We start from the raw sequence: 17,688 nt of genomic DNA on the forward strand, positions 1-17,688 counted from the left end.
AATATTTTGGCTGTACTGTTGTTGATGGTGAGTTCAGTTTGTTATATGAACATTATTCCTGAGTCTCTGTGACATATTAGGAGGATTTTATGGCCAGTTGCTTTAGATTTATTACATAATGCACCTTTAATGGAACAATTATGTGGTCAAAAGAAGTGTGCCTTCATAACATTTTTAAAATCTAAAATGATTTTAACGTTTCAAGTCACAAGCTAAACTTTACTGCAGGTGGAAAATAAAACAAAACAACAACAAAATGTTGTTTTTAGTAACACTTTTAACAGCAAATAGAATCATTGGATCTGAAGGTATGTACACACAAAATCAAGGCAGTTTTTTGCAACAACAAAAAAAGAAGTGTGTCACAAAGTACCTCTAAAACAACATAATAACTTGACTTGTAACTTGACTTAAGCAGAATCAGGTTTATTGCCAGGTAAAGTTTACACTATACTAGGATTTTGTTCTGGGCTAAGAAGAGAAAGAGTGATGAATAATATCAGGAAAATATCTATATATAATATAATATAATAATATATAATATATATGAAAGAGTTTGAGAATGTGAATAGAATTTAAAGCATGTGCCAGTGCATGTATGAAAGCGAGTGCAATCTATCAGGAAGAAAAGAAAAACAACGTTACATAGAGATTTTAACATGCAAGTTTATTTATTTCATGCCCAGCGTGGTTTTCTCTCTAACATAACCAGTGTTACAGTTGAAAAGTATTACATTTTCAACATGAGTTTGTAACACTGCAGATTTTTTGCAATGGTCAACATGTAAAGAAATCTAGTGTGACCATGACAGAATGGCTCTATCTCATGGTAAATCTACATGATGCAAACAATGAGTGAATGTGTGAGTGTGTGAATAGTTACAATTCAGATCATTAACATTCACCCCCCAACAAAAAGAAAAAAGAAGAAGTCCAGGGCCGTCTATCTGTCCCTGCACATCAGCGCACAGACTGTCCCTGGAAATGGTTTCTACTCAAGGCCACAGCAAACAAACTCCTGTGAGAGCAAAACTACACAGGACACAGTATTATACTAGGAATATATAGAAGTATGAAGTATGTACATTTACAGTGAACACGCATGCACTCAGCACTCTTCCGAGAGACACATTAGCACACACGCCAAGAAAGGTATGTGTAAAATGTCATTGATTTTCAGAGGCTCCACGTAAATCCATGACAAATGGGAGCAGACGCATGTGTGACACAGCTATAGTGTGATGAACCATTACAGGATTTAAGTGTATCATCAAACACACACACTCTCTTCTTAATACCCTTGCATCGATTCATCTAATCCCACAGATATGATTTTCCAGCCGTTACCAAGCAACGCAAGCCAACTGTTGCCACTGTGATTCAAAAAAAGACACATGTAGCTGCTGCCACAGTTCTTCCATTACATGGCATCTGACCTTAAAGTGTAGGAATGAGTCATTTTAAAGGTGTCACTGTACGGGAGGATCATTCATTGTCTCATACAGTGGTACTGGATTATTCAAACTCACCATCTGCCTTACATTGCATGGCTATCTGCCGACATTCTTCTGCGAATTTCACAGCACAAAATCATGTGGGATATAGACTGCTCTGAAAAATGATCTTTCCACAACACTCAGGAAAACAGGGCGAGGAAGTGAAGCCCAGTGAGAAATTCTACAAGCTGTTTTAATCGTGTGAAGGACCCCCGTATTAAAGCGGCACGATATCTTTTGCTGGCATTGTTGTCACTGTAACAAACATGAAATAACAAAAGCAGATATTTTTTTTTACTTCTTTCTGTTTAAATTACCTCACTTCAGCTCTCCTCTTGAACGAGCTGGCCCTGATTCTGACAGTTTGAATGGCTGACTAACACTTCTTACTACAGTGTCCCATACCTGCTCACAAAACTTACAAAATACAAAGGACAGTGATTCAGGCTGCAGATTGGAATAACAGGCACAGTTTTTTTCACCTTTTTTCACATCAGTGACCTTTCTCCATCTATCTATGAAGCAAGTTGCGTCTGACGGGCAAATCTCGCTGACCGTTAGTCAGATCACCCTAAGATTTTGGATATGGGCAAATGTTTTCATTTTCGATTAGCATTAGCGTAGCTATCTGTTGTGACTGTCAGCCACATTTGCGTTGCGCCTAATGAGGTTGCACGGTGTTTGTATTATGCTAGCCTTTACGTTACTTATCAGTCATTACCAAAACTGAAAAATCTTCTTCAGCTCCCACTATAGGAATACATACTTCCTATGGGCACTGCACTAGTTATACTGATACTAAAATAATGTGGGAGCCAATGAGCATCTAGTCTGGTCCAAAGAGAAAAACATGAGAAAAAAACAACTGTTCAGTAGTGGATCGGCAATACGACCTTCAGATCATAACATCACATTCAATTATGCTGTCTTTCAAAGCAGAAGTGTGTGCTTCTTTGACATGGAATCATGTATATATTCACAATAAAATCATATTTATGAGGCAAGATAGCAAAAACTGACAGTTATGTCATTATAGTCGCCTTAGTAACATGTGGACAACCATAAAACACTAAACAAGGAGGCGGTGGGCCGTGTTTTTCATAATAACATGGTATTAAGTGGCGGGCTGCATGTAATCGATTGGGGAGGCACATTTGACACCTCTGGGATATGTGATTGATCCTTCTCTGCTTACTCAGTAATTATAAACAGGCAGTGGTTTTACATTGTTAACAGACATATTTTACAGCTTCTACACTCTTAAAAATAAGGGTTCCAAAAGTCCAGTAGGAACCTTTATAAAAGGTTCTACCTGGAACCAAAAAGGGTTCTCCTATGAGGACAAGCCGAAGAACCGTATATTGTTCTACTAAGCACTTTTATTTCTAAGAGTGTAGTTCAACTGAACCCAGCAACTCTCTAAAAATATCATTATTACTTTTTTCCAAGCAAAGCAATCAAAGCCTCTGTTTTAGCAGCAACGAGGTTTTCCCAGGTAATACACAGTGTGGTCATATACACAACGGCACACGTTGTACTCGGTGCGGCTTAAGTAGCCAGGTTCTCCGAGGTCAGAGAAACACTATCATGCTCCATAAACATGGTCGCTCAAATTAAGATATGAAGGATAGTCTGAACTCAAAACCTGCCATGACGCAGGGTGAACTGAGCTCGCTCACGAGTAGTTCAAGTGACAGCTGGGGTAAGAGAGAGAGAAAGAGAGAGTGCACTGGAGTTTAGTATTTGAATGTGTATATGAGCTCTTAGAGATCCGCATGACTGCGCGTAATGTACATCTGACATGTATGTTCGTACATGTTCACCCCTTCGTCCAGTCTCATATTACCAGTCGTCATTCATTCCGTCCATAATGGCAGTGCTGCCTGTACTTTATGCAGCTGGGACAAATTAATCACAATAAGCAGGCGGTCAGTATTGACCCAGACTGACATTAGCTGGTAATGGTTGTTTTGGACCCAACAGTGCCATTTACACAGTGACACACTGATTGCAGCTTATGGCCTTGTGTTCCCTCTCTTTGTCACCGTGTCCAAGAAACTACTACCACTTTTAGCAACAGCACCATGGGAGGAAATTCTATTTTGGTAATTTCCACATGGGAAATTAGATCATTTTGATCATTATCCCACACATTTAACCTTTCTAACCAATCACTTGGCCCATCAATCCTGTTTTTACCTATATACACCCTGGCGTGTGTGTATGTTTGCAATCACTGTTGTTTACATTCCCCTTACATTCATCCAGAAGCTGCAGGTGACGCAGGTGTCAAGAGGAGAAGCACCGGATTAAGGTCAATTCAATTCAGGTCAAGTGCATATAAGACTCCACATACAAACAAACACTGGCTACAAACGACAAAAACATTGTTTTCTCTGTTTTATAAGTTTATATTTTCAAGATTTAGAGTATATATGAAAACAAATGATGATTAAACTGAAGGCTGTCAAGTTATTCATGAAGATAATATTTGACGCTTCATAGAAAGACACTCTAAGATGACCTCATTTCTAAGAACAAATGCTCTACTTCTTTAATGTCTCCGTTATCCTCGCCATTAGTCTTATCTTCAGCATCACTGAAAGAAACATTATTTGAGCATATATTATATGTATTATAAGTGTCTCAATAGTCGAAGCTTGATGGACCAAATGCAGAGGAAAAGTATCAATTATACAGATGTGGATTATATACAGTGGAGTGTTTCTAGGAAAAACATCATCAGGTCATCTATGTCCGATCACGATTTCATAGATAGCGTAACATTGTGAGAATGTAAGTTAATGAAGTATACTAAAGCTTTTTTTTTTTACTCTGAATGACAATTGGGTATTTATGAACAGTTGAATCAGCCTTGTTTCTCGGCACATAAACTTCAAATTAGAATAAATAAAATTCAAAAATCAGTCAATTAAGATGAAGAACACAATTTAACTCCTGGCTGGTGGACAATTGTTTTGATTTGGTACATTAATCGGTTTACAATTTGTCTGGAAATGTTGTGGTTTGTTATTTTTGGCACAACAATCAATATTTGGTTGAAGAAAACATGTTTCCTGTCATTTCCGCCTAAAACGGCCAAAAAAGGCATACCCAAAGTAAAATTGACATTATATACAACTCAAAATGGCGTTCTTATAACAGTGATATAATAATCACTATCTGAATCAACAGTCAACAGGGAATAGAGGACAGGAAGTCAAACTTAACAAGGTACACACACTAGGAAGACAGGAAACCAGGAAAACAGAACAACAAAAAAGTCCAAACTGAATAAATGTCCAACTAAAAGTGGTGACAACGCTGTCTTTGTGACATTGGAAGCTTATTGCCCAGTGACATGAGTATAACTGACATCACAAACAGCAACTGTGCATGAACCCTGTAAAACAATATAACAGTTGGGTTAAAAAAAAATGCAGTAATAATAAAGAAACACAGCGAAGAGGCAATACCAAAGATTGACTGTTGTCATCACAGACGATGACAAGATCTGCACACAGTTTAAAGGAACAGCAACAGGTGAATACATAGATGGATTTGGAATATATAAACCTGTAGAGTGCAGTTGTTTCATCTCATTTTTAATTGACCCACCGTATTTGAAACTGTCTTGTAGTACAAGTCAGGATCAATCAAAATCAATAACAGTTCACAGTTTTCAACAATTACGGAGGAATAATATCCACCACTGTTTTGATGCCTGTCTCTAATGTTGAATAAGACTTCGGTTTGCCTTAATTTTGAAAGAGACAAAGAATATTACATAAGGTGCGTTCAGCAGGAGCCCAGTGCTTAGATTGGTGAAGAATTAGGAATTATACAATGTGCTCTCTCGCCTGATACCTGCAGCTGCCTGCTGTACAAAGGTGAAGAGTCTGGCTGTGAACAGCAGGAAAAAACCTTTTTCTTGTGTGAACCAATTACTGTAGCTGAATAGAGCAACCGAGAGCTGAGGACAAGTCCTGTCTCTCCTCCAGTCAGTAAAGTCAAATGATGGATGTGATGTGACTTCATAAAAGTTCTTGAACAATGCAAACACATGCAGAAATAAACAGGGAGGGGAAAAGACTGTGTCACATCCAGGTTGGTTTTTTTTCTGCCTGTTGCTTGAGAAATCAAGTCTTCTCTGGTGAGTTCTCCTAACTCTGTGTATGTCATTTATTTAAAGGTGCCATATGTAAGAATGTGGCCAAAAACGGTTACTATATTCAAATTCAAAATAATGAGGTCTATTAGGTAACTTGCAACCCGTGGTTGCTCGGCAGCTGAGACTCTACTGACTGCAATGATTGGTAGACGGCGGTAGGTGGCGCCACATGCCAAAACGTGATTTCAAAACATAAACATGATTTGCAGTCTGCAAAATACATATTTTTAATGCAAATATTTTGGCTGTACTGTTGTTGTTGGCGAGTTCAGTTTGTTATATGAACATTATTCCTGTCTCTGTGACAGATTAGGAGGATTTTATGGCCAGTTGCTTTAGATTTATTACATAATGCACCTTTAAGGGATTTTGTACTGTGATCTTTTTGATTTGTTTGTAAATTTTCCTTATCAGAAATGTAACTCTATTGATGTAGCACTTATATATAATATAAGTATCAGGCAAAAATGTCAGTCCTGTTGGGTTTTTGGGCGGGATTTGTGTGTCTGTTTCAGATAAGCGATAGATTTCTGTTTACTCACGCAATGAAACCCAGCGCTCAGGGTTGAATCATGTGTCTAACTTGCAGGGCCACTGTACCAGTGTGGCGAGCATGTCCGTGCATGTTTTTTATGTAATTATTTTTAAAGTAAACTTATTAACTGAACAGTATATGTCCGTGGTGGCTGGCTGGGATCGGCTTCACACTGATTCCGAGTGGCTGTTGTAAACAAAAACGGGGAAAGCGGGAAGCGCAGGGCCTTGTGTTGTGAAATCCTGCATTGTTGATTTCCTATGTCGTTCTGAATCGTGGGTATATTTTCAGAATCAGAATGAGAGAATTTACTATTTACAAGACAAGTGCAACAACAAGTTCAGTGTGCAAAGTAACCCTACCTCATTTTAGGAAATGCCATAAAGATAAACATGCAGATAATTTGCATATTTTCATGTACATTACAGTAATCTCACCACAACAAACACAAGTAGTGTCTTCCTGCATGTTGCAGAACATTTTTCAGTTCTTATACTATACTATACTGAAGCATATGCAACGAATGCAATGCAACAATCACCATTTTAGTGGGATTAATCACATTAAACACTGTGATGAACTGTGTGATGCAACCCTGACGCGCAGCTTATGTCAACCTGCTATCAGCTTATTCAGTGTGAGAGAGATGGCGTTCTTGGGTGTCGGGGAGGTGTCATTACTGTCAGCACTGGAAAATAACACTCAGGCTGTCCTAATGTACTTTTAGATGTCTTTCTATGGGGCACGTAGGAGCTACTTTATTACTTTATAAGTCAAATATTTCACACACTGGCATCAATTAAAAACTGGTGGAGAGTTTATGTAATGTTTATTATACAGGGTGGCTTCACATGTGGACACAAGTGCCTGGAGGTTAGTTCAGCTGGTGCCTGGTATTCTAGTTGGTGTGAGAGTGGTGTGTATGTGAGAATGAGAGGTGGAATACATTAATGCCTACCTCTTCTTTTTAATTCCTTTTACCCCTTTTCTCTCTTTTCTGGTCTCCGCATGAAAGGTGTTAGCGTTAAACATATTCTGGGCTTGAAAAAGGTGGAGGTTCATTGACGTCTTCTCTCAGTGGTAGTCACACTAACCAATAATGTATAAAGAAATACAGAAATTAGCCATAGCCTCATGCTGCCAGTTTGCAAAAGGTCTCATGGAAAAAGCAAATTTTCCAAGAGTGTTATATAACTGTGCTCTTCTGTCCGCAGCCTGTCATGGATACCCAGTTTGGTTTATATATATATATAAATAATACATTATATGACATGCAGCAGAACACAACTCACTATTTTAGTGATTGTATTTGATATATGAGCACTATCACATAATCCTCCAACCAGAGATAGTCTTTGGTACTCCTGAGATTCAGTTTGTCAGTTTGTTTAATTTTGTTTTTCTCATACACTTAGAAATAAGGGTTCCAAAAGGGTCCTTCTACAAGGGCTGAGGTTCTACCTGGAACCATTTGCTTCTGAAAAACCCTTTCCCGAAGAACAGGTTTTTCAAGGGTTCTTGGTAACACTAATGGTTCCAGTAAGAATCATTTTGATCCAGAGAACTCTTTGAAACTCTCTTTCCTGAATAGAGTTTTAAAAGGGTTCCAGGTGGAACCTTTATAAAAAGGTGCCAAAAAAGGTTATCCTATGAGGACAAGCCAAAGATCCTTATATGGTTCTACTTAGCACTTTTATTTCTAAGAGTGTGCCTTAGTTCAAACAACCAGCTTCCTAAAAAGCAGCCACTTCCCGTCTGTCTTTCCTTTTTGGAAAAGTAGTGCAGTGACCTGTCCACTATTACCTTTACCAGAGATGTGGAGACCTGGACTGCCCTACACATCCTGATCCAACTGAACAAAAAGTCTTAGTAATAACACAATTATTCACCGAATCTACTGTCTAGGATTAAGACAAGATATTAAATGATATATTATAATATAATTATTTAGAACATTTGTGAACACCTGACAAATGCATAGTCATGCTTCATGCAGTTATTATGAAGAAACATGTCTGTCATAAACATGACGCCACGTTCACAAACTGTTCTTTCAGATTTATAGGCTACAATCTTTGTGCAAAAGAGGAAGTGTACAGTCATATTGTTTTTAATTCAATAAAGTTGCAGTGAGCTGAGAGTATGCTGAAACTCTCTGTCGAGGCCGATTGTAGACACCGTCAGACACTGTGAGGTGAACTCAGGTGCCTCATTTCACTTAAGCAGATGCATTACTGATGTTGATTGCACTTCTGTCCATTACGAAAATAACCATGTGCCCTGAAGTTTTGAGGTCAGTCTGGTTCGTAAAGGAGAACCCACTGAATCACTGTCTGGTGAGTGCGTGTGAGGTTATCAACAACTGTCAATTTCTGATAAGAGAGATGTGCTGGAAATACAATGTACTAACATTCTGTTCTGTCTCCATATGAATTAAATAATCAACATCGCTCAAAAGGCTGTAATAGCCTTGATGGATTAAACATTGTAAACCTCTGGGACCGTGGTAGTCCAGCATGCTATCTAAGACTAGGCAGGGATATTTCATATTTAAAAATGTACTTTACCATTGAAATGGGTCTTGTACCATAGGGTTTTGTGCAATCTACCCATGCACTTTAAAACCATGTGCAATGAGAGCAATGTGCAATATTACGAGCATCTTGGAAAGGGGAGAACCTGTGCAATAGCACTCTAGCATTATATACTCAGCAAAAACACACTTGAACTATTCTGACTTGACCTGATTTATTTTGATCTGGTCTAAAAATGTCTTTGTGAGATGTGACCCTATGTTCATATGTTTTGTCTTGTGTTACCATCGAGCCACAGGCTATAATCTTGTATATTTACATGAAAACGTCTAGTAAAAAAAAAACGACAACAACAAAGGTCACAATTTGTGCACGGCTGCTATAAAATCATGAGTTATAAGTCATGCTATCTGTCTCTGATATACAAACCTGTGATGCAAGTCATTTAGGGACCCAAACATCATGGTTGCATGTGACAGATAATAAAGGAGTTGACAGATCATCTGTTTATCAAAAATACAGGTGGTCAGCAAACGCAACCTGAAAAGAGGCAAGGACTCTGATTGGTTCAGAATCCTGAGGCCTTTGTATTGGAAACGCCGGGCTCATGCTTCACTCAACAGTTACTCTGCAAGATGGCCCTGCCTTACACGCAACATCCCCAAGTCTCACGCCATGTAAACACTGTGTGGCCACTCGCCGGGACTGAGTTAATCAAGATATATCTCTCCACACCGACAGATCTTATCTCACTCAACTGAACAACAGAAGAAGAAAAAAACCAACCTAATCATTTAAACAAAAATGTACATAGAGCTTAGATCATTTCATTTCTAAGAAGTTTTATTTTTCAAACAACCAAGAGATAGTAAATAAAACTAGACAGGCAGACAAAATTGTTCACATATTGTCCAACTATCTTTATTTAGCGTGAAGTACATTGGCTTTGTTGTGTCTTAGCGAGTGACGTGGGGCAAACACGTTACATGAACACAGTTCACAAAAACCTATATCACAATTTCATGTCAGTGTGTACAAATACTGTAAACTGAAAGTATTTTACTTAATGTTATTTTAATCCAGGTCTTGATCCACATAACTATTCACAGTAACAATATTTTTTATTTGCTAGAATTTTATTTTCAGATTGTGTTAAATTGACCATTATACAATGGTATACCATTAATTTATCTTTTTTTTTTTTTTTTTTTTGCTTTGGGTTAAATTCAAGTAAAACAACAGAGATAATCTTCAAACAAAGTTCTGCTGCTCTTCTAAGAGGCAGCTGTGCTTATCTAAATATCTCCTGAAGATACAATGACCTGGGTAACTGAGAACCGTCACACACACAAACACCAATCAATGTTCCTTTTTTTGTCGTATTCAAAATGATTCTACATTTTGCGGGACTTCTATAATCCGAACCCCCCTTCTTAAACACACCAAAACACAATTATTAAGCTATACACAAGCACCGTGGTATGTTCCTTATCTTTTCTATGACCAAAGACTCAGTTATTTTGAGATTATTCCCGCTGTTTCCATCCATTTAGTCTTCCACTTCAAGGATGTGTAGTTTTTGGTTTAGACCATTGGTTCTCAAAGTGCGGCCCATGAGCCAATGTCGGCCCGCAGAAACATTTCTGGCGGCCAGCAATGAATTACAGTTGATAGTTTTAATCCAGTTGGTACTAAGCTTGTTAAATGTTTATTGGACATTACTGGATACAGACCAATAAGTGTAAACTGTAGAACTGCAATCTGGTCATTAAAGTGATTACAAACGGGATTTATTTCTGTTTTTTATTCCTTTTTTTTTTTCCTTTGGTCCAATGTTGGGTTCTTAAATTGGCTCAGGTATCAAAACTTTGAGAACCCCATGGTTTAGACACCGACTTTGCCATTTGGACAATGAGTAGGAGTATGTTAGTCGAAAAATTCTCTGTTAGTCAAAAAACATCTCTAGCCTCCTGGGAATCTGTGGCCTCATATGCGGACATCAAATTGTTGGTGTTCTGCATCATGATATTTAATTTGTAAGAACGTTGACCCATCGACCTCATCTGGGGACACTGCCCACACCATCTAGTGGTTTCATAACAACATTAAACTCATGTGAAAAAAAAAAAAAAAAAAAAGATGGCGGCAATACCAAGCAAACATTTTTATAGTCCCCGACCGAAATATGGACGAAGGGAAGAATCCTAATTGAACTTTAAGAATGTAACTTGTATATTTATGCACAATAACATCTGTAGCTTCATATGGCATGCATGTTTTATTGAAGAAAGTGATTGAGTCCCAAATAGCAAGGACAGACCCATTGTCCTCACATGCGTACATTGGTTTTGACATATAACTAGAGCACGTAGAAAATTAGGTCCTACTAATCCCAAATAATAAGGAGACATAAAAAATCACATCAAACAAATGTCTGGGTCTCAGGAGGTTAGAGAATTTAGAGTGAGTTTTCGATTAATCTCAGATTACTTTTCTCGTCCTTGCTGTAAGATGCTCCAATGCTCCACTCACATACTCTGACGTTGTGCCTCTGTGACGTAAGCAAAGGAGAACCCTACATGCCCAATAGACCGAAGCCGTAAAAGTTGATGTGGATTGGCTCCTTATTATCAAACATATACGCATGCATGAAACACATTTGCTCGCATGCACCATATGCTGCTGGTGACTGTTAATCTGATTTCTCACAAACAGACAGCATGTCAAGCATGTACCACGCATGACGCTGTTCATGTGTGAGCTGTCGAAAAGATGGGTGTGATGATGGCACGATGCCAAGAATATAACTGTTCCACTTGTTGTCAGATTCCTATTCAAACCAAATTCATCTCTCATTTTTTTTTTTTTTTTTTTCATGAAATCGCTTCTTCTTTCATGCCGTACGTTTCGTAAAATTTAATCGAGCTCGAATCGCTGAACAGCTCTCGTCTCTGTTTCGCTGACTCTTAGGGTGCTTCACCACGCACTGACGCACCTGTGTCATCAGACTTAATGGCATTTTCACTGACCAGTCCTTGGTCCACTTTCATCATGTTTTTACAAGGGGCGGGTGCTTCCGTCACAGTAAACCATGGAAGTGGTGCATCTACTGAAACAACGTTTAAGGCTGTAGGTTTACTGTCTGTTTTCCAATCACTTCTCCAGGTGTAAAAAAAAAAAAAAAAAAAAAAAGCTTTTGTTTGCACATCAGCTGTGAAGCAAAATGTCCTCACAGGGGGTTCTCTTAACTAAATGATGAAAGCAAACAGACAGATTAAAATGAGGCTAACGTGTGCGTTAGTGGCCGTGGCCTGAGTGGGCTGCAGCTGCACTGTTTACTCTGCTCTCGGGGGCTTCGTTGCCAGGAGAGTGAGATGTGTTGAGGTCCAACTAACAGGTCAGGGAGGACAAAAACATGGTTCAAGGCAAAAAAAATACTGGGGGTCGAGGTGCAGAGACACCACGCGGACACATTGTACTGCGCTGTGTTTGTGTTTTCCAGGACTGACCATGGGCTGGTTCTCAAACGAGCAACCATGTGTGGATTTGTCCTCGAGGTTCAAGAGAGTTAGCAGAGAAAATGTTGATGTTTCTCCTGCTCTGACCAAAGAAAAACAAAACAAAACAAATGCTGCAGGCTTCGCTGTTGCCATGACCTGTTCTGTGTCAGCTGTTAACAAGAAAATGAATAATTTGTCCGGTGTTCACCAGAGAGTCAGGCTTTAAAATCAGCCACGTGATTTGTTGAGAAGCAGATACTTTGAAGATTTCAAATGTGTTGTTCACTGGATATGTTTTTACGGCGTTGCTTCAGTCGTTCCTGCGTTGGATCACTGGCTACATAAGAATGCTTTAATGGCCAATTATGAACAGAATATAAATAATGAAATGATTACCAATTACTAAAAAAAACAACAACATAAAATGCACAGAGAAAAGGTATGAATGCGTTTGAATATTTATGATCATCTGGCCATCTGGTTTCATGCATGTCATGTTATGGCATAGCCTTCCCTCGATGGGCTTTTCTGCACATATTTTTGTTACACTCATCATGGGAACACACTGTATAAATTACTAACCAATAGGCAAAGGTGAAGCACAGGTTCACTCCAATCTGGTTAGTGGTTACACATACCTATTGACTTGAACGACCGGGCTTAAGTATACCTATCTGATTTCATCCTGGGTGCACCAGAGAGGGTTTAAAAAAGGTCATCGCATGAAAACAAGGTAAATGCTAGGAGCTTTTAAACCTGTTGTTGATTTTTTTGTAAAATAAATACATTAAATAAAATAAAAATCGAACCTGTTATACAATATTAGGTGTCTCCTTTCTTTCAAAATATGTCTTGATACAGGCAATTTATCATTTGTTTGGTTTGAATAATTTAGCTGAGCACATACAGTGTAAAACAGATAAGCGGAGCTCACGTCCAGTCTGACAATAAACAAAGAAATAGAGAGAACAGAGAACAAATAAAAGTGTCGATTACTGACACTATTAGACATGACATTTCTTAATTAAGTCATCTTCTGCTGTGGCCCTGATACATAGGTGAGAAGATAAGTGAAAGGTGACAAATGGTGAAGGTGGTAAAGTGGATGAGCAGAGTTTGAGTCACAGTCAGCCAGCTCTATCTTTAGAGCCTCGGCGGGTTACTTCGATTAACACATATGAGCAAGACAATACAGATGGGATTGGATGGCTTTATTATCGTTACACCTATAGGAATTCTTCATTTGCAGTTGTTGTTTTTTATTGTCTTGTGACGTAAGTACACTGTTGCTTAGTTTCATTTTGATTAGCAAAGTATAGGTATATTTTTAGGAGGTGACAAAATGTGAATGGAGGAAAAGTGAGTGCTGGCAAATAATAATACAGCCTGAATGTTACAGACTTCTGCCTCTGAGGGTTCATGGACCAACTCCTCCAACATGACGAGCTAATTTGTACTTCTATTTAAAGCAGGTCTCAAACTGGACATGCACCCCCCCCCTTAATATCATGTTATAATGAATAAATGGCCCACGACCTCACCGTCTTTTAAACACAGTGTGTAGCTGCCAGCGAGGTGATAGAATATAATTATATGTTTGCTATCAATGTTTTTTATTACACACTCTTAGAAATAAAAGTGCTAAGTAGAACCATATAAGGTTCTTCAGCTTGTCCTCATAGGAGAACCCTTTTTGGCTCCAGGTAGAACCTTTTTTATAAAGGTTCCACCTCGAACCCTTTTGAACGGTTCCACCAAGAACCCTTTTAAAACCCTTTATTCACTAAAGGGGTTTGAAATGGTTCTCTGGATCAAAATGGTTCTCACTGGAACCATTAGTGTTACCAAGAACCCTTTACAGAAGAAAGGGTTTTTCGGAAGCAAATGGTTCCAGGTAGAACCTCAGCCCTTGTAAAAGGACCGTTTTGGAACCCTTATTTCTAAGAGTGCAGTAATAATAAGATATTTGGTCATAATTATCCCATTATTAAATGTATCATATACAACATTCAATAACATATATAAATACACTTGTTAGGGCCTGAGCCACAAATGGCACACATTTTAATTACAGTTGTCCACACTATTTTAAAATAAAATGTCTGTTATTTTTAATAATACATCGATTTTGCATCATAAATAGTATTTTTAAGTATACCTGTGATATCATGAAACAATATTGGTAACAGTTGTTTTTTTTTCCCTAGATGCGCATTGGCCCCCAGGTCATTTGAGTTTGAGACCCCTGGTTTAAAGTGTATAATTACTGTTAATTGAGGAAACAAATTAAACGCCTGCAAATGTGCAATTTGACTTCTGCTTGATCTGTCTGTACGTGATTACAAAACCAACGTTATAAAGCCATGAGTGATCATAAAATTATAGTTAAACCCTGATCTTTGCCATTTTTTGTGTGTGGATGGTGTGGAAAGGGCTGACGCACAACATCAGCCAGGGTTGTAACATTGTGATTTCGGGGCTGTGCTCTAACTGCCCAAAGAGGAGGACTGTGGAAACGTGTGACGCACTTGGGGAGGCGCGGCTTTCTCCCTCCATAAATTGGCAGCCCTGTTGTCATCTGGCTTCAAAGAGCGCGAGGGAGAACCGACAGATCACTCCAATCACACACAGGATATAAACCACCTTCTGCCACAGCACCAGCGACCGACTGGCGCATACTGCTGCAGTCATGATTAAGAAAACGTCGCCACCCGAGAGTGAGTTCAACATCCCGGCGAAGAACTGCCACAGGATGGTGATTCTGGGCTCCACTAAAGTTGGGAAAACAGCAATCGTCTCCAGGTTTCTGAACGAGAGGTTCGACGAACAATACACGCCGACCATTGAGGACTTTCATAGGAAATTCTACAGCATCAAGGGGGAAGTTTACCAACTGGACATTTTGGACACATCTGGAAATCATCCCTTCCCTGCAATAAGGAGGCTTTCAATTCTGACCGGTGAGTTCTTGTTAAATCAACTTTACGCATGTGCCATGCTGCTCCCTGTGCAGCCTAACGGATCATTATTTGAGAATTATGTGATACTAAATGCGTCTTCTCTTGTGTTTTTCAGGTGACGTGTTCATCCTTGTTTTCAGTCTGGATAACAGAGAGTCTTTCCAGGAGGTGAAGCGGCTTAAGCGTCAGATTCACGAGACCAAGTCATGCCTGCGAAACAAAACCAAGGAGAACGTGGACGTCCCAGTGGTCATCTGCGGCAACAAGTGTGACAGAGACTTTTACCGCGAGGTGCAGGAGGACGAGATCGAGCAGTTGGTGGATGGAGACGAGCACTGCGCATACTTTGAGATCTCGGCCAAGAAAAACACCAACGTAGACCAGATGTTTCAGACTCTCTTTAACTTGGCCAAGTTGCCCAACGAAATGAGCCCCGACCGCCACTGCAAAGTGTCCCTACAGTACTGCGAGCTTCTCCAGAGAAAGTCCTTGAAAAACAAGAAGTGCAAAGACGGAAACGCGTATGGGATTGTGGCACCGTTTGCGCGGAGACCCAGCGTGCACAGTGACTTGATGTACATAAAAGAGAAAGCAGTGGGAGGAAGTCAAAACAAAGAGAAAGGCTGCGTCATATGTTGAGATGAACAGATCGTCGTGCAAGAGACCTTTAATGAGACCAGAGACAGAAGATTTCAGTGCACAAGGAGATGCAAAGTGGACTGAAAAAGCACTGTAAAATCTATTATAGCTACCAAGACTGACATGTTTACATTTTCTTTTAAGTTGTTTTGTTTTTAACTTGGTGGAACTTGAAAGTTTGCTGCAACATGAACAAAGTTACCTGAATGTTTATTTATTGTCTTTGTCGACTTTTGCATTCACTACAAAATTAAAATACATTTTATTTTCATAGTCTTGTTGTCCTCTTCTCTTTTCTTTCAATGACATTTAAATTGAACAGCATGCACCGAGTGGAAAGCATCTGACGTGCCATGGAAAACCAGCCACATCATAAAACTGGTGAATAATGAACCGCATTAAAACCAGAGGGGTGGGTTTACCACTAACTGTAAACATCAACAGTTATAACTGAATCATAGTGAACTCGGGGTACATTACAGACTACGGTTGTCAGAAATCACCTCTTAAATCACATATGAAATGATCATGGCACACTCCTTTATTTTAACTATGTCATCAATGATAATAACAAGCATATATACAGTGTATAAGCAAACTGAGATTGGAGTCAATGGTTTAAAGGTCAGACAATTTTATTACTAAATAAGTGTCAAAAAAGATACCTGTACACAATGAAAAACATAAACAATAACAAACACAACATATCCAAGTTTCATCTTAGCTACAGAAAATCATAACAAAAGAAAACTATAGAGAAAGCACTTGTAGAGAGAGCACATCTCCCCCATTACAGCTCAGTTTCCCAAATGAACACAGAAATGTCTTCCTTTGGCACATAACCTGCACCCCCAGTAATGTCCGTTATCTGGACAGTCAACCAGACACCTAAACGTGGCTGAAACCAAAACCTCCATCAGTCCATGGTTTATTTCAACGTCCATTTATTCTTTATGACTCCAGTGTTTGTCTGGCACATGTGTGAGGACGTAGCAAAACAACAAGTCCTTCTTCAGAGTCACGATGCCTTCGGTACGTCAAACATGCACAGGCTTTTGTATTTCTGCAGCAGCTGGTTCTTGGTGCGGACCTGCTCGCGCAGCGTCGCCAGCTGCTGTTGCTGATCCAGCGGACTGCAGTCTATCCCGGGCATGTTGGAGATCTGCTCCCGAGCCTCCTGGATCTTTGCCTTCAGCTTCGTTAGTTCCTGGTGGACATCTTGGCTGTCCTTGTCCATGCTTCAAAGGTGAAGAGAAACACGGCGTTAACGCTTGATACTTTTTTTTAATGTTGCACATTTACTTAGTTTCTTCCGGTATAAAGCTAACGTGTTAGCTTTAGCTTGTTTATGTGTTAGCTTCGCAGTAACGGTCCCAAAAACGACTGATAAAACCAACACATACACAGCTCTCGACAAATCAGTGATAAAACAATTATAATGAACACACGTATGTCTTCTTACCATTTGATAATATCATGAACTAACGGCAGCAGAGAGCAGTCATCGCTCTCTTTATCTGCCTTCAGCTGAGCCACCGCCATCGCGAACCTGCTCTGCGGCGCAGAAGATTTACGTCACGAAGTAAGTCATCGCTTTGGAGACGTAAAATAACCGTCCATGAAAATAACGTTATTGGTGTCCACATTATTAAAGATTTAAAAAAAATAATTTAAACTGTTCTCTAATGGCTGACAAGACACAGTAGGTTCTTAAACAGTGGCTTCAAACAGACTTGTCTCAGAAAGGCAGAGTTGCTTACTAAGGCTGTATGGAGGACGAAACATGACATAAATAAATAAATACAGGAATACATAAATAAATGCATAGACAAATACAGAAAAAAATATATGCT

At 39.2% G+C, this 17,688-nt stretch overlaps 2 protein-coding genes across 2 annotated transcripts; one reads left to right on the top strand and one right to left on the bottom strand.

Moving 5' to 3' along the window:
* Positions 1 to 14,925: 14,925 nt before the first annotated feature.
* Positions 14,926 to 15,835, top strand: LOC310933399 (dexamethasone-induced Ras-related protein 1-like; the record flags this gene model as incomplete). Its single annotated transcript, XM_083896881.1, has 2 exons — positions 14,926 to 15,196; positions 15,312 to 15,835. The coding sequence occupies 2 exons, from the start codon at positions 14,926 to 14,928 to the stop codon at positions 15,833 to 15,835; spliced, it is 795 nt and encodes a 264-aa protein (XP_083753007.1).
* Positions 15,836 to 16,474: 639 nt separating this feature from the next.
* Positions 16,475 to 17,386, bottom strand: med9 (mediator complex subunit 9). Its single transcript, XM_083895989.1, has 2 exons — positions 17,298 to 17,386; positions 16,475 to 17,073 (listed from the first exon to the last, which is right to left on the bottom strand). Exons 1-2 carry the CDS (start codon positions 17,375 to 17,377, stop codon positions 16,854 to 16,856), a joined length of 300 nt encoding a protein of 99 aa, XP_083752115.1. The 5' UTR covers positions 17,378 to 17,386; the 3' UTR covers positions 16,475 to 16,853.
* Between the last annotated feature and the right edge of the window lie 302 nt (positions 17,387 to 17,688).

The sequence above is a fragment of the Microchirus variegatus genome, assembly GCF_963457635.1.
Source record: "Microchirus variegatus genome assembly, chromosome: 10".
In the NCBI taxonomy this organism is placed as follows: domain Eukaryota; kingdom Metazoa; phylum Chordata; class Actinopteri; order Pleuronectiformes; family Soleidae; genus Microchirus; species Microchirus variegatus.